Source organism: Hoplias malabaricus, chromosome 7 (genome assembly GCF_029633855.1).
Source record: "Hoplias malabaricus isolate fHopMal1 chromosome 7, fHopMal1.hap1, whole genome shotgun sequence".
NCBI lineage: Eukaryota > Metazoa > Chordata > Actinopteri > Characiformes > Erythrinidae > Hoplias > Hoplias malabaricus.
In genome coordinates this window covers 13,926,563-13,949,882 of record NC_089806.1, presented here as the reverse complement: position 1 = coordinate 13,949,882, position 23,320 = coordinate 13,926,563, and the positions used below count along the sequence as shown (strand labels likewise).

General features: G+C 38.6%; 2 protein-coding genes across 2 annotated transcripts; both read left to right on the top strand.

Moving 5' to 3' along the window:
* The first annotated feature begins 645 nt into the window (after positions 1 to 645).
* Positions 646 to 5,199, top strand: ahsa1a (AHA1, activator of heat shock protein ATPase homolog 1a). The gene is made up of 9 exons (XM_066677518.1): positions 646 to 1,005; positions 2,362 to 2,552; positions 2,645 to 2,727; positions 2,824 to 2,941; positions 3,033 to 3,124; positions 3,313 to 3,438; positions 4,035 to 4,136; positions 4,239 to 4,290; positions 4,823 to 5,199. Exons 1-9 carry the CDS (start codon positions 926 to 928, stop codon positions 4,993 to 4,995), a joined length of 1,017 nt encoding a protein of 338 aa, XP_066533615.1. The 5' UTR covers positions 646 to 925; the 3' UTR covers positions 4,996 to 5,199.
* Positions 5,200 to 7,225: 2,026 nt separating this feature from the next.
* On the top strand, positions 7,226 to 22,371 carry sel1l (SEL1L adaptor subunit of SYVN1 ubiquitin ligase). Its single transcript, XM_066677209.1, has 21 exons — positions 7,226 to 7,867; positions 8,963 to 9,009; positions 9,407 to 9,623; positions 10,681 to 10,848; positions 11,112 to 11,217; positions 13,413 to 13,575; positions 13,718 to 13,771; positions 13,851 to 13,910; positions 15,082 to 15,163; positions 15,270 to 15,424; positions 15,586 to 15,642; positions 15,750 to 15,818; positions 15,901 to 15,978; positions 16,102 to 16,164; positions 16,874 to 16,961; positions 17,282 to 17,430; positions 17,525 to 17,690; positions 18,769 to 18,843; positions 19,134 to 19,306; positions 19,786 to 19,914; positions 20,536 to 22,371. Exons 1-21 carry the CDS (start codon positions 7,780 to 7,782, stop codon positions 20,728 to 20,730), a joined length of 2,382 nt encoding a protein of 793 aa, XP_066533306.1. The 5' UTR covers positions 7,226 to 7,779; the 3' UTR covers positions 20,731 to 22,371.
* Positions 22,372 to 23,320: the final 949 nt, after the last annotated feature.

Below are 23,320 nucleotides of genomic sequence, written 5' to 3'. Positions count from 1 at the left end.
ACTATTATTTAAAGATCAACATAATAATAATAATAATAATAATAATAATAATAATAATAAGTAATCTAGCCAAAGGTGAGACCATGTGACAAAAACCATTTGTAAATTATCGATATAACTCACAGTACCACCACAGAAAATCCACAGCTAAAAAAATCACAAAAAATAAATAAATAAAAATAAAAATAGAGATTAAAAGACAGATAAACACCTTAAAGTCACCTTAGTCATCCATATTTTAACATCAACCAGGCAGCTGTTGGTTATTCAATCAATTACAGGTGGCAGTGTATACCAAAGTACAGATGTAAATATGAGTGAAATATATATATGAAAAGTTATATTTCCATCTCACAATTGATTATTTTATAATAATGTATTTGATCTAGTATGACTTGCTGTCTCTAAACTGTGATTTATGAGATACTCATGAGAGAGTGAGTTAATATTATGAGATAATGAATCATTCTTATTAAAGAGTATTTAATAATTACAAAATAGTTAGTCATGGTAGAGCTTAAATCAGAAACACTTTTTCATTATGAATTAGTGAAAGCCTAAATGTTATTTTTGCGTCCAAAAAGTTTCAGTGCTCAGCTCCGCTTCTAGCAATTTCTGTCCTCAGCCGCATAAAAACGACCCCAGCCGCGGGGCGGAGAGACCACCTCCACACAGGGCAGAGCTGCATGCTCCTCCTTCATTAAACACTAGAGTTCACCTCTCGGACTACGCGTTCATACGGTGTCTGTTCTTGATAAAAGTGTTTGGGGAATAAAATCCCATTATTTTATTCGCAGAGATCACATTCACTCTTTTATATTCACAGGTCGAGCGTGTCTCTAGGGGGCCGTTGCTAAGGCACTGACGAGCCTTGAAGCTAACGTTAGCTTTGTAGGGAATTTATTATTTATTATTTTGGTCGGTCATGGCGAAGTGGGGAGAGGGAGACCCTCGCTGGATCGTGGAGGAAAGAGCAGATGCCACCAACGTTAATAACTGGCACTGGTAGGTTTAACTCTAACGCATTTTCAGCATAGACCACATTTTGGTGCAGACACCTAAGTTATAACAAGTTCATAAATCACTTATTGTTTAACCGCATTAAGTTAGAAGTTGGCTCCTAGTTCTAATGTCCTGTTCCACCTTAAATAATCTTAACTCTAGTTATAAATAAGTCATTACTAAGCTAGCTGTAAATGGTGGTATAAGAACATCTGACTGACAGATTAAACAGAACTGACTGTGTGTCGTCTTGTAGCTGCTTAGTTAGACTATGAATTTGCATTTTCACCAGAGAACGTGACCAGTATAACATCAGTACACTTCAGGATATATATATATATATATATATATATATATATAGTATTTTATATTATCTGCAAGCAAAGTGCTTCACAGTGCCCTGTCTGACAGGTTTTATTCCAGGCCTCTGGAATACTCTGTTCCTGGAGGGGTAATATCTATTTATAGAAACTGTCATTGGAAGACACAAGTAGCAGATGGCTGGACCTCCTACCACTTTCAAAAGAAGCACACCCTAGATGATAATGGAAATATAAATAAGCCGTTATCATCTACAAGTTTACAGGTCAAAAATGTGTTCTCAAGAATTATTTTGTTTTCCTTTTTTAAATTCTCTCTTGTTTTAATAACAGTTATTCTCCTGTAAGTATTGCAGTATTTCCTTGATGTAGCTACAGAAAAGTATTTTTTTATTATTTAGTGCAAGACTCATCTAAATGTCCTGTTGTTGTATTTTAGTGTTTCTTCAAATTTTCCAAAGTGAAAATGTGGACAAAGGTCTGACAGTCAAACTGCCCCAGTGTTTTACCTCGATGGTCCACCTTGTAGATGTAAATTCAAAGAGTAGCTCGTCTGTTACTGCACAGTATGTGTTGGTCATCCTCCATTTCTTCATTTGTGGACCATAGACCTTTCCCACAGGACGCTGTAATAATCCACCACCCAAATCATACCTACTCTGCTGTGGTCTTGTGGAGGTCCTGACCATTGAAGAATAAAGTGAAAGGAGGCAAAAAAACGTATTCAGAGCAACAGGTCGACTACAGTCTGTATCTGTGGAACTACAGAGTGCTCTTGTATGACCAGTGGAGCTGAATCAATGAAAAATGAGTGCAGAATTAAGGAGGCAGTTATCGTGTTATGGTTGATTGGTGTGTAATTACCACATAAATAATTACTGGGTTGTCAATATTTCAACCAGCAATATATGGGAAAATATGTATTTATATTATTGTTTAAGTTATCAACATCTAATGATGTAAAATATGGCCACAATACAGTATTCCTACCACTCCCTTTATATCCTTGATACATATTCTCGCATTTGTTTTATCACAGGACAGAGCGTGATGCCACAAATTGGTCACAGGAAGTACTGAATGAATTTCTGCTTAAGGTTCGAGTGGAGGGCGAGGAAGGTGTCTGTCAAATCACTGATGTAAGCAAGATTGATGGAGAGGCTTCCATTAACAACCGCAAAGGGAAACTCATCTTCTTCTATGAATGGAGCATTCAAGCCACATGGACAGGTCATCCTTCTAAATGTTTTTAACATCTTTGTTTTGTTCACATTAATTCTTATATTTCAAAATCTTACCACTGTTATTTTTTATCTTTTTAGGAACCTCGAAAAATGGAATTAAGTACAAAGGAAACATAGAGATCCCAAACCTTTCAGATGAAAATGACATGGATGACCTAGATGTGAGTGACTACTGGCTACTGTCTCCTGATTCATAAAGAGAGTGTTTGGTGGCTGCAGCTATTTTCATATATTGTTTGTTCTTTTCTTTGACACAGATAAGCATTACAGCATGTAAAGACCAACCACCCACATCATTGACTGCATTAATGAAGAAGAAGGGGGAGAAGGAGATCAAATTGGCCCTTGCCAGCTATATCGCCCATCTGAAAAGAGGTAAGGTAGCTGAAGAAAATCTGTAACAAGAAACATCTCACCTTACTTTGTCATTGTTTTTATGAATCTGTAATTTTCCGTTTCATTATAGAGTTCTCTCAGGGTATGATCCTCCCGACTGCAGATGAAGTTGATAAACAGCAACAGCAAGCACGCACAAAGGTCAAAATAGATACAACTAAAGTAAGTCTTTCCCAAGATTTTTGTACTTTTAAAATTAACGTTCTGGGTCATATACCTTTAAAAGATTTTACTGCTTTAGGACTACGGTTTCAGAAAGTGTTCAGAGACTCAAACATTCTTCCACACAATGTTGATTGTTCCATGCTTTACACAGATGTTATCTAATATATTTATCTTCTCATGTGTAGATTCAGTCTTCAACAATAGTTAAATCTTCCAGCACTGGAGTAATAATTCCCACAGTCACATTCATTTTGAAGGAGACTTTCTTGTCTTCACCAGAAGAGCTTTACAATGTCTTCCTCAAACAAGAGGTTTGTTCACCTACTTTGTTAACTTTTGAAATGTTATACAAGTCTAAACCTGAACTTCATACAACATTGTTATACATTTTTGGTGCTACATCTTACTCACTTGTCGTATTATAGATATATTATTTACTGGTAATTTTATGGACATTTTATGTAAAGTCTGAAGGGAAGGCAGAGTCTCAGTATTTTATGGTCATGGACAGTGTATGAATACTTTAATTTACTCAAATCAAACACAGTTGGTGGGCGGCACGGTGGTGCAGCAGGTAGTGTCGCAGTCACAAAGCTCCAGGGGCCTGAAGGTTGTGGGTTTGATTCCCGCTCCGGGTGACAGATAATGGATGGATGAATGAAAAACACAGTTGGTTCTTGGCTTGTTCTTCTTTACACCTGAACAGTACAACAATCATGTCCCAACACATTTGTCCCAGTACACGTTATATTTTTTATATTTTTACGTTATATATCTGGTTTGCGAAGGTGAACTTTTAGTAAAAGCAACCAAACCATGACTCATTTGTCATTACCGGTCATAGACAGACTAGTGACTGAATGTATTTCAGGGTGCATTGTATCCTGATTTTCTCTTGTTGATTTAGATGGTTCAGGGATTTACGCGCCTTGCTGCTTTTGTGGAAGGGGAAAGGGGAGGCAAGTTTCGTCTGCTGGAGGGAAATGTACAAGGAGAGTTTGCTGAGCTGGTGAGAAATGAATTCATTTCTGGCCTCTGCTTTACCAAGATTTTAGGGCGTGATAACAACATACTGACAAAGTGTGTGTATGTAATTCATTTAAAATTATAGGTCCCAGACAAGAAGATTGTCATGAAGTGGAGATTTGCAGCTTGGCCTGCTGGTAGGTTGTCACAGTGATCTGTCTAGGAATGTTTTCTATTAACAAATAGCCCTTAAAAGGCACTTATTCAGCACTGTTTTTGTTTTTTTTTTGTATTTTATTCTGCTTACCTTGAGGGCCTCTAATGATTTTTACTTGCTTTATGCACCTAAAACTGTCAGAATTCATTTCCCAACTTCTCTTTACCCTTTGGAATTAACACTTTATTTTGCTGAGATGAATTGATGTGTATGGGTGGGGATAAACTGTTGTAGAAATGTGTGTGTGTGCTACTTCCTTATTTCTTTTATTTCCTTTTTTTCTTTTTTTCTCAATAAACAGTACATATTTCAATGCTGTTTACCAAGTGGTTGTTAAAAAAATCTTTATTTATAACAGATTACTATTTGAAATGTATACAAAATTTTGCATGTGCTCATGAATAATCATAAATAATAATAGTCAATTTATCAACCTCATAATCAAAGCAATTATTTAAACCCAGTAAACCCAATGTGCAATATTTATTTAAATACATGCCATTTTTTTCCAGGACATTACTCAACAGTCACATTGAACTTCATTGACCGGGGCCAAGAGACACAATTGACTCTGGAAGCTAAAGGTGTTCCTACCAGTGAAGAAGAGAGAATGAAGGAGGGCTGGCAGAGATACTACTTTGATGCCATTAAACAGACATTTGGTTATGGTGCCAGAATCTATTGAACCAAATTGTCCCTGTACCCTGCCAGTGTTTTTGTGTGCATATGGAAGACTTGTACATTTGTAGGTTGATCAACATGTGTGCTTTCTCAAAGAACAGAATGATTCAACACGTTTCTGAGTGTCTGTACATTGTTGATCTGTCTGAATGTACTACACATACATTACTGTATTTATATTAATAGAACAATGTTCTTCATTTTATTTTGTACCTAAATAAAATAATATATTAAACAATACAGCTGATTGTTATGGATTGTGTCAAAAAGTGTTCTCTGTTTATTACAGGGGAAATACGTCATTTTTTTCTGATGATGAAATCTGAACCAATCTTGACCTGAAGTGCTCTGTTCTAGAGATATAGTCCCACTCAGAATTACCCTACAGTGTTTCATTTTTCATCTATCTAAAGAGCCAATCTTGTCAATTTGTGGGTTAGGGCATTGAGCTAGTGGTGAGTGCTGGTGAGTTGAGATAAAAAAGTGGCCTAAATGCAGAGTCACAGATCTGTGTGTGAGGAATATGTGAATGAATGAAGATGAATGTGTAAGGTAAGTAACTTATAAGGAAAATTCATTCATTCATTCATTCATTCATCTGTAAGCTCTTATCCAGTTCAGGGTCACGGTGGGTCCAGGTGGGTACCTGGAATCATTGGGTGCAAGGTGGGAATACACCCTGGAGGGGGTGCCAGTCCTTCACAGGGCAACACAGACACACACTCACGCCTATTGACACTTTTGAGTCGCCAATTCACCTACCAATGTGTGTTTTTGGACTGTGGAAGGAAACCAGAGCACCCGGAGGAAACCCACGCAGACATAGGGAGAACACAACAAACTCCTCACCCACAGTCACCCTGAGCAGGAATTGAATCCACAACCTCCAGGTCCCTGGAGCTGTGTGACTGCGACACTACCTGCTGCGCCATGGTGCCACATAAGGAATTTGTTTTCATGAAATCAGTATCATTGTGGTGAGCAGATGGGGACTTTAAGGAAATGCAGAAGCATAAGAATACACAAGAATATATATTTTTTACTTGTTTATCATTAAAGCGTGAAAGCAATTTACAATAAAAAATGTTAAGATTTAATATATATATATATATATATTTTTTTTTTTTTTTAAATAATTTAACACACTAACTGGACTTGAAATTTCTGTCACTAAATTAGGTTTAAGTGTCTAATGAGGAATATGAGAGCATGTAAATCTGCTTATTTACATATTTCAGTAAATTAGTTCAGTGGTTGAGAGAGTGTCAGCTGTTCTGAAAGCTGTCGTGTTCACAGCTGCTCCACTCCCACTCCCCAGGCCTCTAATCCGATGTGTGTGTGCGCTTCTGATTGGACAGCGGGTCATGTGGAGCTCTGCTATTTGCTGTTATCTATCGCTGTTCTTCAGGGATTGGTTCCTCTCATGAGTGACGCAACGACCACGGACCGTCTTCCAGACAGATGATTCAAGTTAACAAACCGACTCCTTTGGACTGTACATTTCAGAGAATTAAATGTCTGATTCAATGACTCAGTGATTCACGAGTCGAGTAAGCATTCATTGAGTTCTAAATTCTAAGCCAAATCATAGACATATTTATCTTTAATCAATGACAAGGATGATGAAAAAAATATTAATTTGTCCCAGAATTGTTTATAAAACTTCTTTACTGCAGACAAATGCCATTACATTATAAATCTTTCCTTGCGCCCAGTAATTCCATGTTGATTCCCGAACCACCAACAATCTGAATTGGATAAACAGTTACAGACAATGAATAAATGAGTAATCATTCATTTTCATCTTCAGGTTTGCTATTGCTGAGTCAGTTCCTCCACTCCCTGTTCTTCAGTTGACAGGACTACCACACAAGGATTGGGTAGTGGATACAGTGTGTGAAATACACATTTTTAATACAGGGACCCCTGTTTTACTACAGGCTGAACACTTAAGCATTGTTTTGGTATTACAAAAGATAAGTTAAATATTTAGATGACTATTGCATACTGTATAAAGTTCAAAGATTTGCTTTAGCGGTATTAAAGCAGCGCAAAATCAGACACTGTTGTTTTCTTTGGGAGAGCTAACAGAAGCGAGATAAAAGGCAACCTTTAATAAACAACAAAATGCACACTTTGTTCGATTCAATGCGAACTGATTCAGTGAATCGGACCAGTCGATGTATTCAAAAGAACCGATTGAAATGAACTGATTCATCCCTTCCACAGCACAGTCCACATAAGCGAGCGACTGCTCTGACAGTGTCCGAGTTTAAAGAAGTTAGTTAGGAGACGGCTTTTGCTGACAAACCTGAGGTCGAGACCATCGTTGTTTTGATGGTTTGAAGCTTGACTCGGGAACGCGTGTTAAGGCCAGGTTTACCTGGTGTGTTGTCAGTTTGTCTCTGTTAATAAACTCTGCAGCTGTAATATTAGTTGCCTTAGCCTCGGTGGCTAATGTTGTCTTAGCTCGGAGACGTTCACCCTGCACTAGCCCGTTAGCACGCTAGCGTTAGCTGCTGTGAGCTGGGTTTATCCTCTGAGCATTGAGCTCTGAGTGTTTAATAGCGTCTCGTGGTTGTGGAGTTGTTTTTTTACTTTTACTGACCTGTTTTCGAGCTAACCCCGCTGGCCTGGTTATGCGAAATCAATCGGTTTTGCGGTGTCTCCAGGTTTCTGCTCATATGGCTAACGTTAATCGGTTAAGTTGACGTATCTCGGAGATGTTCAGCTAAACCTTAGCGGATAGACTCTTTCTCAACGTCGAGTCAGTTACACACCGGTTTCAATGGGCTGTAAACACAAAATGCCTTCTTTGATGAAGACCTGGATCCTTATCGTGGTGCTGGGGTTTTTCACTTTCCAAGTGACAGCTGGTAAGTGAGAGCTAGGTAACATTAGTTTCTGTATCACAGAACCTGCAGCTGCATTGTATATGCTTTCCTGAGATGGTTATTTACTGACGACCACTTTCAATCCTGTCTTGGACTATTAGAGTCAAACAGATGGTGTCTTTAAAACTGGTGTATGTCAATCCCCTCTGCTGTGATTGGCTGGTCTTAATTGGGCCCGAAAGACTTCTTTATAAATTCAGTATACGTTTGTTTGGGGTTAACAAGGTTTAGATTGAATTGCTGGATTGACACAGTTCAGCCATAATATAAAAATGACCCCTTTGTTTTTGCACACATTTATCAGCTCCACTGATCATACAGAAACAGGTTGTAGTTCTACAATTACAGTCTTTAGTCCACCTGTTGTTTTGCATACTTTGTTAGCCCTTTTCACCATTTTCTTCAATAGCCAAGGACACCACTGAGCAGTTATGATTTTGGGTGGTGGATTATTCTCAGCAATGACACTCATGTGGTGGTGTTGATGGTGTGTGTGTTGTGATGGTAGGAGTGGATCAGACACAGCAGTGCTGGTGGAGTTTTCAACTGTGTGGCCTCTCACTGGCTCATGTATTAGACACATGCATATAATACAGCATATTTTCAGTACTTAGTGAATCAAAAGACTTAAACGTGCACCGGCCAACTGCATAGTTCCTCAAAGAGAAACTAATTTGTTCTGTTCAAGTGGTATAGTTGCAACACAATTTGTGATAGCAATACTGTTGATGGACTTGTACCTTTTAAAAATAATTTTAAGTCTGTTTACATACCACATTAAATCCTTTGCTTAAAATGAAAAGCTGGGGGACATTTGGTTTTGCATTACAGGGGCCTTTAAAAGCATAATGTTGTTGTCAGTGACAAGAAGCCTTCAGTCTAGAAGGAGCCATCAGTTAAAAACTGTAAAAATAATTAGTTGCTGATCCTTGTTTCATTTCATGAGGCCTAGATAAAATCAGAAACTGATTATTGGTTATTTTTTAACAAGATGCAAAATATTCTTCAGTACAATTAATTAATTTTTGTACTAGTTAAATATTATTAAACATTAATAAACTGAAATTCTTATTACAGATGTGGACCCAGACGCAAATGATGTGCCAAATGCTAATCCCTCCCAGGTAACCTTACAGCATCACCTGCAATACATTATATATCATCATCACTGATATGAGAAGTCAGTATTCTAGTGCTGTAGAAGTTTATTTTGATTTTTCTTATAACAGTCATCAAAGACCATTTTGTGCTCATCATGTTCACATTTTTAGCACTAAAATTTATAATGTATTCCATTCTATGTTATATCTTAAAGTGTGATATGACTGTTATTTAAAGCAAGTAGTCATTGAGATAAGTTGCTATTGTTTTAGTGCTAAAGAGCAACCAGTTTCCGTCTTGTCTGGTAGGGAGTGTATACATTGTGATGCTCGCTCTCCAATTTTACGAATCACTTTATCTTAAGATATTTTTGAGAAAACAAGCGCAGTTCAGCTGATCACAATGTTTTTTTTCTCCTAGTATTTTCATGACCAAAATACAGAAGAGGATGAGGTTCCTGTGAGCTCTAGGGTGGTGGCAGGGCATTCTGTTTCCCCCCAGGAAGCCCCTCCAACTGCTGAGGATCCTCAGCTTGAGGAGGGTATAACGAATCAAGAAGAGGACACTGAGGCTGAGGGAATTGAAAAGGAGGACCTTCCTGACCAACCTCCACCAACAGATGCTAAAACTAAGGAGGGTGAGTAGAGTGCTGTGTATTGTCAAGGACTGCCCTAAAGCCCAGTATATTTTTGCGTTGAACTTATGGCGTAGGCAATGCGTCAACACTCTAGAGCAGGGGTGGGCAATCTTATCCGCAAAGGGCCGGTGTGGCTGCTGGTTTTTGTTCCAACCAACCAGGAGGTCACATGATCATTTGTTTTACTCAAGCCAACTAATTAAAGGAGTGAAATCAGGTGTGCTTGAGCCTGAATGGACTTAAATCCAGCAGCCACACCGGCCCTTTGCGAATAAGATTGCCCACCCCTGCTCTAGAGCATAGCCTGATGCACACCTTTCTAGAAATTGAATTACATGTCATGTGGACGCAGACCACCCATAGTCAGATGGACATTGTTTATGTGAACCAAAGAACTACAGAAACATGAACTCCTCTACTCCACATGACAGACAGTACTGCAGACAATAGAAAATTCATGGCAAAAAATTTCCTCAGACATGGTGTGGAGTTCAGGGATGAATAAAAAGGTTGTACAAAGGAAAAACAGTGAGAAGTGAGGAAAAAATGTGCTTGCTTAGTATTTGTTACTTTCCTGGTGCCTCATTTAAACTGTGCTCTGTCCCGAACAGAACACTACTCCCTAAATAGTGTACTTCAAAGATGTATAAAACTTATATTACTTTATTGTTTACTACTAAATTGTGTTGATAAAGGTGTTTGAGATTCAGCCCTAGTGTTGTGGTGGTGTAATTGCAGAGTGACACAGACAACAGCCCTCACAATGGCATGTTTATCTTGTTAACTTGCAGTAATTTGTTTTGAAATAAAACCATCCTGTATTTTATTTTCATGGGTTTTATTTTAGTGCTTAATGTTGTAGGAGGTATCACATTTACACCAGTGCTTTGTGCACTTAGTTTGTTTCAATTTAGATTTGCATACCTTCATGTTTTTTTACACAACACTTGTCTCTTTCGAGAAAGGGACTCAATCATGCATGCCCATGTTTCTGATTGGTTTCCTGTGAATGATTGGTATGTGTCTGTCTCCCATTGGTTTCTTTATTTTGATGTAGTTCCTGTGGTAATCGGTGGCACAGCCTCTGGGGAGCCCTGTCTCTTTCCCTTCCTCTTCTTGGGGAAAGAGTACTCTGAGTGCACCACTGAGGGAAGAGGAGATGGGAGACTGTGGTGTGCCACCACCTATGACTATGAATATGATAAAAAATGGGGCTTCTGTGAAAGTGAGTTCAAGTATTATATCATGTTATATTTCATACTAATGTCCATAATCTAAATCTTGTCAGGGAGGAAAATATCAGCCTTCAGAAGCACTGTGAGGGTGCTTCACATAAATCATAGTTTGATTCTTTTGTACACAAAATAAAAAATGACTTCTGTACCTTGGACTAGACATTTATTTTCAAAATTGAATATTAGTTGATTGCATGCTTTTGCTTAATGATGAGAACTTGTGAGTAACTGCTGTCTCCCATCTCCTTGGCAGCGGAAGAACAGGCTGAGCAGAGGAGACTTGCAGAGGAGGCAGAGGAGCAATACCAAGCCACACTAAGGCTGATAAACAGTACAAGCAGAAAGAGCCAGAAAAAAGAGTGAGTGCTCTCTAGGCCTTTTTGTTGCTTTAGGCGTTCCGAGGTTATGTACTTTTAAACATGTTTAAATGCTTTCTAAAGCCTGAAAGCCTATGTAATGTTTTTGTGGGTTTTTAACAAGTTCTGACTACCAGCATGTCATCTGAGGTGACATTTCAGGGCAACATGTGGCTGCTACTAACAAGTCAAGAAAAAGGCTCACATATTTTACTGGGTATTAATATGATATCATCGCTGTCCAATGACAGCTGCTGTGTTCAAATGATGTAGTAAACTAAAAATCCACAAAAATAGAGATACACGTGTTTAATAGGACAGTGACAGTGTATTCAGCACTTCTGGAACACTCATACATCACCAAGTGTTTCACAGTGAGCAAAAGAGCTGGTACCTAAAATGTAGGTGCTTTATTTTGATGATCATGTCATGACACGCTTAATATGCAGAGAATGAATCAACATATTTTGGGATTTTAGTATAGACCTTTTCAAATCAGATTTGAGTCACTTCCTTACATGGTCCTAGATCAGATGTGTATCTGATTCGTGGGCATGCAATAACATTGTGAAGGTTCAGATCGTATTTCATGCGTCTGTTCTTCTATGCATGTGCTTAGTGCTGTCTTCATCAGCCAGAGCCTGTAGGGAAATGCAGGCGGTGTCCCAAATGTCTCAGTATTACACAGTGCACTACGCAGGTGATGAAACTACAGCTTGAATGATGCACTGAATGTTAGAAAAAGAGCCGTGCATGTGATAGCTGAATATATATGGACTTGTTTTAGACACACTGACAGTAATTGGGTGTAGAAGCAGTTATTTAAGGATGTACATTGTGCACTACAAAGAGCTAAAGGGACCCATTTGGCATGTGCACATACATGCTGTTCCATCAAGCCATCAAAAAAAAAAAAAAAAAACATGCAATCTGCGCAAATAATTGGCATAGCTTAATAAAGCTTGTAATGTGAATGTAGCCTATGGCAGATTCTACCTTACAGGCTAAGCACCACTTAATGGACCTCCATGAGAATTTCACATTATTTTAGTTACTGACATATATAAGTATGAATTAAAATGAAAATATCATGCTTAATTTGCTTTAAAACTGACAATTTTATTAAATTGATGGAAAAACCTGAGCTCGCTATGGAAATTCTTGAACACAACCGTGACGTCACTGGTGGAGAACAGCTGAACAACGCCATCGAACTCGAACTCATCCGACACTGTAAACCTCTGTAATGCAACTACGTAGCCGAGTATATTCTGAACCACCAAGTTTAGCAAGTCAAGCTAACGTTAACTAACACACAACGAAGTAAGTGTCCTTACCCTGTTTACCTCCATGTTACAGAGGCTCTTGAACACATTTCGTTAGTTTCCTTACATGCCCATATTGTTGGAAATGCGCCAGTGAAATGAGCTACAGATAACGGAGTGAGCGGATGGTCCTTTCCAAAGTGCCCGTTTAAAGTTGACAAATTTAGTCCATTTTCTGGATATTTTGGGATCTTAGGGCCATTTGTGCACAGATGTCCCACTGTACATTGAATGATTGCAGCCAAAAACAACACACCTTTTCTTCATTTTGCATGAAATTAAGTGCAACTTCTAGAGTTGTTGTCCACCATCTACGTCACATGCAAGACCGCACCAACGGTCTTTTAAACCTTATTCCTTGAATTAGTAAGAAATAACATGTTTTCTGACTATCAATAAACACAAGTTAGGAACTCAAATTCCACTGTATTTATTTGTTTGACACTTTCATAGAGCTGGTGCTTAGCCTGTAAAGTAATGTTTACAGAACCTTGACTTTTTAGCCTGCATTTTGTTAAACTGTCTTTGCTTTTATTATTCTTATGTGTTTACGTTTGGGGAAAGCATAAGAGAACCTGTGTCTGTAATATTATTGAAGTGAGAGTCAAGTCAGATGTTTATTCTGCATGGCTGTAAAACAGCCAGATGATATGAGGCCAGTTGACAGGACCAGGTGCACTCCACGTCACAGTCACTATTACCCTTGTGTTAATTTCTAAACCAGTAATCAAACTTGTTCTTATTTATCTTAATTTCTATGACTGCTTTAGTCAGTTTGTACATACAAAATGACTGAGTCACAACTTCCCGTCCCTTCATCCAGTCTTGTGTTAATGCTGCGATTGTTATATAAGCTTTTTTTTTGCCTTTTAGGTTGTATGAGAAACTGCTGAAGGTGGCAGGCATGGGCCACACCAAGTCTATGGAGAAAGTGGCATATGCTTTGCTCTTGGGAGACTTATTGCCCCAGGATGTTTCACAAGCAAAGGAGCTTTTTGAAAAGCTAGCACTTGAAGGATCACCCAAATCACAGACGGTAATTAAATCATCTTTGTCTGGAGCATATGTAAAAACACATTAATATTCTATAGCTCATATGAAACGATGTTGGCTTTTTTTTTTCCACTGTAACAATAAGTAATGTAGCTTTTTCAAATGGTGTTTTCCCCCTCTCTCAGGCTCTTGGTTTCTTATATGCAGCAGGGCTTGGTGTAAACTCCAGTCAAGCAAAGGTATGTATTCAGTGTTGCACACATTTTCAGCATTTACCCATCGTTATTTTATTAACAATCCCTATCTCTCTGAATACAGGCTTTGGTGTATTACACTTTTGGAGCTCTAGGGGGAAACCTGGTAGCCCACATGATTCTGGTAAGAAAGTGATATTTAAAGAATGTAACTTGTAATGTTGCCTTAGTATGGATAAGATATATTCACATGACCAGTGTTTTCCTGCACATTTTGTAGCTTTATTTTCTGTAATGTGATGGATGGTTATCATATTTATTTATTTATTTAAACAAACTGTATATGTATAGTACTTTAATTTGTGTGAACAACTGTGAGTTCTTTAATTATCTAGATTTTTGCAGTAGACTCATCAGATGCATTTCGTAAATATGTTCATAAATGAAGTAAATGATTTTGCATGTAACGAAGGTCTGTGAAATCAGATGTAGGCAGTTAACATGTGGGTTTGCACTATTATTTAATATAAAAAGCACATATTTTCTTTTTAGTATGATTGCTCAAATGAGATTAGAAAACCTCCAAAAGGGCTTATATAAACATATAAGAACTGAAAAAATTTACGTTAGTTTCCTATTACACACCTCAAAGACTAAAGCTGATGTTTAAAACACATGCACACACTTAATGTCCTGTACAAGAAAGTGAATAGCTCCAAGTAGCAGAAGCTGGGGAGAATCTGAAAACTGTGAAAGAAAGCAACATAAAGAGTAAATATAGGGGGTCCTCGACTTACGACATTGATCTGTTCCTAAGTCGCAATGTAAACCGATTTTCGGTGTAAGTCGGAACATACGTACATACTGTACGTAAATAACATACTGTATCCTATCCTAACACCTATCCTCCTCGGTCCTGAGCCGCATAACCATGTATTCTTCCGCCGCGCACACCAAACACGAAGTTCGCGTTACGACGTTTACAACGCAAAACCACTTAAGTCGAAACAAGGCTTTATACAGTAAATGGGAGAGGTGTCGTAACCACGAAAAATCGTAACTCGGAACTGACGTAACCCGAGGACCTCCTGTAATGTATTGTTTGGATGTCTGACGACTTTCTACTCTTTAGCTGATACTAGTGTGAAAATAAATTGGTGTAATCACTAATCATTATTCAAATAAAAAAAAATAGCTTAATTCCCATTTAGAGTATTAAAAAGTTGTTGTTACACTAGTGTAGTAATTATATCTGTAACATCTACATTTAATAGTCCTAATTTGGTATTTTGACTAACACAATACCATAGAATGTATTGAGGTTGTCAGATTCACTGTTTAATGTCTGTGTGAAGGGTTACAGATACTGGGGTGGTGTTGGTGTCCCTCAGAGCTGTGAGTCTGCTCTCACGCACTATAGACTTGTGGCTAATCATGGTAAGAAACTTTTTGTTTCTCAGACTCGAATCTGCTTGAATGCTCATGGTTTATGTGCAATGTAAATCATCAGTTTTGCCAGTTAACAGTGAAATTTGTGTGGCAGTGGCCAGTGACGTGTCCCTCACTGGGGGCAGCACAGTGCAGAGGATTCGACTGCTGGATGAATTAGAAAACCCTGGTTCCCCCACTGGCATGCTCGAAGAGGATTTGATCCAATACTATCAATTTCTAGCTGAGAAAGGAGATGTGCAGGCCCAGGTATGTCCTCTTATTCAGCTCTTCATTTTTTTGAAGTTTTAACACAAATCTTAGATAAAATAGCTATTTTTCTTCATCCTCACTTTATTCTTATATTGTCTTTCTATTGCTTTATAAGTATCTTTTTATGCAGTGATCAGCTGATGTCTTTCTTTTCCAAGGTGGGTTTGGGACAGTTGCACTTGCATGGAGGCAGAGGAGTAGAGCAGAATCATCAGGTAATACTTTAATAAAATGTACTCTTTTAATTAACCACTTTTTATGTTGTTATTCTGCAATGTTTCCTATAAATAAATCCATTAACAATCTACTTGTCATTGTGTAGCGTGCCTATGAATACTTCAATCAGGCTGCCAATGCAGGCAACACACAAGCTATGGCCTTCCTTGGAAAGGTAATATTACAGCATAACAGGTATTATTGTGTATCATTTTGTTTTCCAGCACTGCTCTCAGTTCACTCAATTTGTATTTCAGATGTACTCTGAGGGCAGTGAATTTTTGCCCCAGAACAACGAGACTGCCCTGCATTATTTCAAGAAGGCTTCAGAACAAGTGTGTACCAAGAACATTATTTACACATCTGTTTGCATATTGTCCTGTATTGTGAAACATTTATAATATGAATATGATTTAAAAGATATATAATATTTGATCCTTATTGCTGTGATATTTTAGGGCAATCCAGTAGGTCAGAGTGGACTTGGCATGGCCTACCTCTATGGCCGGGGTGTTCCTGTGGTGAGTTATAACCTGTTAATTCCTTCTCTGCAAAAGTGTGTGTATGTGTGTGTGTGTGTGATACTTTCCTGGGCTTTTAGAATCACCAGAAAGGTTTGACAGGACTGTGCCCAAATATATATATTTTTCTGTTGTAGGGCTGACCTAAATAGCACTTGGCAGTGTTTTAATACAGCACATACATAAAAAAATCCTGGTCTTGTTGTATCTGAGGTTGCAGAGCAAGAACTGCGTGATAGTAACAGGAATTGGTGCTGATTTTGTTGAGTAAACACATGGTTTATAAAGATTTAACACCTGGTGTGAAAGTAGAGTAGACACCAACTAAAAACAGCTGGTTTTCTTGACTGGGTTTGACAGAGCTAAGTTACAGGCGTTGTGAGTCTTGATGGCATACAAATCACTACGTTTTAATATTGGAGATGATTCATCGGACTAGTCATGTCTCCTTGGTAAATCATTCCCTTATTACAATTGCGCTAAGCTTTTTTAGTGTCTGAATATTTTAAAACAAACCAGGTGTCATTTATTTTATTAATATAATAAGAAATACTAAAGGGTTTTGCAGATGAAATGTGTATTTGTTAACAATAGTTGTAGCATATTAAATGTTTAAAAAAAAGGCTTTGTAAAGATGGATGTAGAAGTGAATTCATTTTGAATGCTGTGGAGGATATATATAATGATGCATTATGTCTTATTGTGGCAGAACTACGATCTTGCACTCAAGTACTTTCAGAAAGCTGCAGAACAAGGATGGGTTGATGGACAACTTCAGTTGGGAACCATGTACTACAGTGAGTATGTTTGTGTATATGTGGGAGATTTGGATCTCAGCATCACTTTTGATCCTGTTCATATTGGTAACACAGAACTTCCTAGCATTTCCCCAACTTGAGTCTCACTTTTACCTTTATTTAAATTTATAGGTTTATCTTTGTTGTCTAGGTTTTTGTTACGATGAGAAACCTGCATTCATTTTTCCAAAAAGGCATGCCATATACCTGATGACAGTATACTGAGTCATGTCTTTGCAGTGGGAGTTGAAATGAAAAACAGAGTGATGAATCCTTCTTATGATTCATTTCTTTTCTCACTGTGTATGTTTGTCTCTCAGATGGTATTGGAGTGAAACGTGACTATAAACAAGCTCTGAAGTTCTTTAACCTGGCCTCCCAAGCTGGTCATATCCTTGCATTTTATAACCTGGCCCAGATGCATGCCACTGGCACAGGAGTGATGCGTTCCTGCCATACTGCTGTGGAAGTAAGGTCTTGTCCATTTGTTTAAATAATCATTTAATTTATGTATCATTTTTCCTCCCTGGATTAGAACCAACACAATGTTCTTGTTTGTTTAGCTCTTTAAGAATGTTTGTGAGAGAGGCCGTTGGTCGGAGAGGCTGATGGGAGCTTATGCCAGCTTTAAGGAAGGGGACATGGACTCTGCACTGGTGCAGTATCTACTGTTGGCTGAACAGGGTTATGAGGTTGCACAGAGCAATGTGGCCTTCATCCTTGACCAGAGTGAGTTCTTTTAGCGTCACTAGGGGGCACTAGAGTCTCAAATCTCTTGACTGTGGTGTTCAGGTATTATAAATTCAAAACCATCGTGATCACCTTACATAAAATTCCTTCTCCTTCTACTCTGTTTTCACTTTAATATTACTTTTTAAAACTATGGACCTCTCAGATTTTGCCCCCGTTCATTAAAGGCTAAGCACCACTTAATGGACCTCCATGAATATCTCACATTATTTTAGTTACTGACATATATAAGTATGAATTTAAAACTGACAATTTTATTAAAATGACGGAAAAACCCGAGCTCGCTACGGAAATTCTTGAACGCAACCGTGTGACGTCACTGGTGGACAACAGCTGAAAAACGCCGCGGTAAAACACCGTTATGACTGACTGTTATGACAGTATCTAGCCCAATAACCAACATTATTCACGACAATAGCCTAGCAATAAGCTAAACTCAAATTTAGAGGTACCGTTATTCTTGTAAATGTGATCGAAGTCGAACTCGAATTCATCCGACACTATAAACCTCCGTAATGCAGCTACGTAGCCGAGTATAATCTGAGACACCGAGTTTAGCGAGTCAAGCTAACGTTAACTAACACCAACTAAAACAGGCGACGTGAGTGTCCTCACCCTGTTTACCTCCATGTTACAGAGGCTCTTGAACACCTTTCGTTGGTGTCCTTACATGCCCATATTGTTGGAAAAGCGCCAGTGAAATGAGCTACAGATAACGGAGTGAGCGGATGGTCCTTTCCAAAGTGTCCATTTAAAGTTGACAAATTTAGTCCATTTTCTGGATATTTTGGGATCTTTGGGATCTCCCACTGTACATTGAATGATTGCAGCCAAAAACAACACATCTTTTCGTCATTTTGCATTAAATTAAGTGGAACTTCTAGAGTTGTTGTCCACCATCTACGCCACATGCAAGACGCCTATTAGAGTTTCCGAACACCGTTGGGGGGGGCAACGGACTTTTAAACCTTATTCCTTGAATTAGTAAAAAATAACATGTTTTCTGACTATCACACTGCATAAACAAAACACTTACTTATTTTTATGTTTGTTATAGAACAATCCCGGATTTTCAGTGAAAATGAAACCTACCCTCGAGCTCTCCTTCACTGGACCAGGGCAGCTGCCCAAGGTGGGCTACTTGCAGTTCAGTGTTACATAATTCAGATATGGACACACAGCTTATAAATGCATATTCCTGACTCTGTTGCGCTCACAATGCACTATTGCTGTAAATAAACAATTATTTCATCACCTACTTAATACAATATACAGGGACCCATTTGAGAGTCATCCTTTCTTTATTTCATGATTTTGTAAGTTCCCCAAACAAAGTATCATGTCTTACTAAAGCTCTTTATTTTTGCTTTGTGTCTCATCATTTAACAGTGCAGTAATGTTGTGTTTCTTGGTTGTGCACAGGTTATACGGTGGCACGAATTAAGCTGGGTGATTATCATTTCTATGGCTATGGCACTGATGTGGACTATGAGACTGCTGTCATTCACTATAGACTAGCGTCAGAGCAGCAGCACAGTGCCCAGGCCATGTTCAACTTGGGATACATGCATGAAAAAGGCCTTGGCATCAAGCAGGTACCCGCAGATTCCTCTTGTCAAATTTCCCCTGATTCCTACAGCCCTTTTTTGCTTAGCTGAATAAATTTCTGTTTGATCCTGCCCTGAACAGGGTAGTCTGTGTTATGGAAAATTAACATCTGTGGTTACTAATTTGGGGTTATCAACACACAAATTACACTAATTCTGGTTTCATAAGCCCAAGAACAGAAACATGCTGTGCAGATCAAGGTTCATTATTCTCTGTATTCTCACACCACTTATGTTTCAGGATATGGTAGATATTCTTATTATGGTGTTATTATTTTATGACTAGCTAAAGCTTCATGTCTTAAATTTGTTTTCTGTAGAAGTGTGAAGGTTTGTTTGAGAAATATTACACATAATCAGCATTTTATTGTACAGGTTTTTATGTCCTAACATTTCAGGCCTTACAGTACCTCTGATGCATGGCACATCATTAAGTTGTTCTTACTGCTTGCTGTTTTCTCTGGCAGGACATCCACTTAGCTAAGCGTTTCTACGACATGGCTGCCGAGGCCAGTCCTGATGCCCAAGTGCCGGTGTTCCTAGCCTTGTGTAAGCTGGGGCTTGTCTACACACTGCAGTACCTGCAGGAGCTGAATGTAAGACACGTATTCACACACACATGCATACACACGGGCATTTTATGGATGTCAGAATCATGGGGACATAAATGTGTAGTGTATTTCTATTTAAAATTTTATAAATGGTAATGTGTTGCGACTCAAGTGTGTTGCCCTGTGAAGGACTGACACTCCAGGGTGTGTTCCCAGTGATTCCGGGTAGGCTCCGGACCCACCGCAACACTGAAGCGGTTACAGATAATGATTGAATTAATTAATATACAGTGATGTCCATATAGTACATTAAAGGTTTTTGCTTACATTTATTTATTAATGCTTTTAAACATTTTTATTAAATAACAAAAGCACTTTTTCAAAGTCAGTATTGTGTAGGTCACTTGGGTTCACCCAGTCAAACAGCCCTGCACTCGTGAATTGTTCGTTTGACACCTGTGTCTGGGGACTTCTGTTTGCTTCGTCAGAATGAAGTGCACTCATTTCATTTTTTGAAGGCTCTGTGTTGTTTTTCTTACTTTTATTTATTTATTTTATTATTTTTTTGTGTGTCTTTCTTTTATCCATCTGGCCTTAAGTGACTATACACCAAACATGACTTGCTCCAGTGTTATGACTTGCTCTTCCCCACTCTGTTCTTTCCAGTTTAAGGACCTTATTTCTCAAGTGGATCTGGACCAGTTGTTGGGCCCAGAGTGGGATCTCTACCTCATGACTGTTATAGCGCTACTCCTGGGTACAGTCATTGCATATAGGCAGAGGCAGCATCAAGCAGTACCAAGGGCACCTCCGGGACCACCAAGACCACCACCAGAGCAGGCTGCCCCTGAAGCTGATTAGGAGTATGAGACATGGCTCAACACTTTTTGGCGATGAGCCAACAGACATTGGGAGCTGGGATGATGGTAAAAGTTTGCCCTTCAGGACAGCTACAGTAGCTGCTCCCACATAGCCACAGGTTTGAACCTCTCCCCAAACATCCCAAAAACAACAAACTGTTAAGACTCTCAGTGCTCTCCAGATGAATTAAAATTTTTGGCTGGAACATCAGCAGAAGCGAAACGGAGAACAGAGATCAAAGGACTCTTGCTATTTCTAAAGCGTGTGGCTCAGGGTATCACCAGCTGAAGCTTCATTAATTTGTACTTATTAGTGCTCACTCTTTGGGGTTAAGTACAGTAATCTCGCTTTTGTTAGCCAGTGTGCCAGACGCCAAGGACCTACTCGTGATAATATATTCCCATGCACCACTTTAGATGGTTCTGTTAGGGGCAGGTTGGCTCGTGTCAGTATACTCTGTCCCACGCCTTTGCTGAATAAAACATGAAAACACACTGGAACACAAAAATTAACACAAAAAAAACAATAAAAAGGATCAGCATGCTTTTCTATTACATGTTTTGCTGGCAGCGTTTAATGTTAACAGACATGATGCTTGGTTTGTTTTCGTATTTTTAAAACACACTGCAAATTTAATTTATAGTGGCAAATTCTTCTGATCCCTTTTTGCCAGTGCATTAAAGGAACTAATGTGTGGAACTGGAACAAGGGGGAAAAAAAAACAAACACTTAATCTTACACCCTGGAACTCTCAGCAGATGCTCATCTTTTGAATAATCATCTTTTGCCTTTAACTAGACCTGCAATGATCGCTGTCATGATCTAATAGAAAGGTACTCGACCAGTCAGTTCAAGTTTATCTAAGTTTCAAAACTATTGAAGGTCAATCTGAGTTTTGTTTTTTGTTTGTTTCTTTGTTTAGTCTCAACCTAAATTCTAGTTTCAAACTGCCAGTGTCCTATGGGAATTTTATTTTCAAATTTAAATGTAAAACATTTTTGTAATTCCCTCCGTTTCATAACGGCATGACATCCCCTTTTTGGTATAGATGAATCTTTCTGGGGCTGTTAAGTGTCTTGTGTCTTGTCAATAGTTGGGGATTATGGCAGATAGAATGTAAAAAAAAAAAAAATAATTGTTTGAGAATGTGGTGAATTATTTTGTTTTAGAAGGTGGTTTCTAACAGAGAAATACATGTCTGAATTTATCACAATACACAAATGTTTGATGTATGAACTTGTAAAGGAGAGAACTGCTTTAGGATGTAAGAAATTGGAATCTTGTCATTCATGTGGAGACAGGCCAGAGTACTACGGGTTTGTGTAAACTATCGGATGATTATTATTTTATTTATTTATTTTGGTTCAATTTTGATTTGGGGTTTTTTTTTTTTGTCCAACTTCTCATAACACATCAAAGATTTGAATCAATACCAAGACGAATCCCAATACATTGTCCGACATTACAGACCACTGCACACTTGTGGTTTAAAAATAATCACACTGCATTCTTACCATGGTATTTATAATTATAATTTATTCTTAAAGCTAATAAAGAGATCCATGGGCTTGGCATAATTGCATTGTTTTCATAGTCTTACAATTTTGTTTTTTACACTGCTTTAGGTTAGTTGCACTGTTTCCATAGTTTTTGATCATTAAAAATAATCACTTACTGAATATATGGACTCAAGCCTTTTTAAAAATACAGGAAAATGAAATCCAGGTCATATGACTGAACTGCGTTTTAGTTGTCCCATGGTTGGAGCTGCCCGAAGTTGTGAATGGCCTGCAGCGCAGTGGCGGCTGCCTGTTGCTGTGGCGTGCTTTATGTCAGTGGGCCTGAACTTTGTCACTCAGCTGTTTTGGGTGGGCGAGATAAGGGGGCCCTGATATAATGGCCCTGCTCTCCCCTGCGCGCACAGCCATTGTATGAGTCCAGCTTGGAAACGCTCCACCATGGAGTGGCTTTTGATCGCCGTGGCAACCTGCCTGCTAGCCTCCTGCCCTGTCAAAGGTAAGTGCTGGAAGCGGCCAGAGGCGCACAGAGCACTGCTTCCTCTACACATGTACAGAGGTTGAAAGAGTGAGAGACTGGCCTGGGCTGTGAGGACTGAGTGGAGGTAGAAGATGGAATGATGGACACTGGGGTTTCTGTTTACCATTTAGTTCTGTTGCTGTTGCTCAGTCCTGTGTCAGCTGATGGTCAGTGCCATGGCCTTTTGTGGTCAGGGCTTTATAATGGTGGGTTAATGAGATGTGTGTAAGGCATTGGGGCATCTCGCTGTTTATTTCAAGGGGACAATTGGAGGTGGGAATATGAAGAAGGACTCAGCCATTACAGTGAGGAAGCTCTCAAAAAGGTATGGTCTTTGTTTATTTCTGGTAAATCCTAACTGCCTCGAATACCTTCAGCATTTGTTTTAATTTTTATGAACTGAAGCTAAAATCTCATCTTTTAGTAATGTTTTCTCAGTGCTCTGTGGTTCAGAGCAAAGCCTAAGAACCCTTTTCCATTTTTGTTTTAGTTGTTTCAACATATGGATTGAAAGGTTCTTTAGGGAAGTAGGGCCTTGCAAATTTAAAAAATT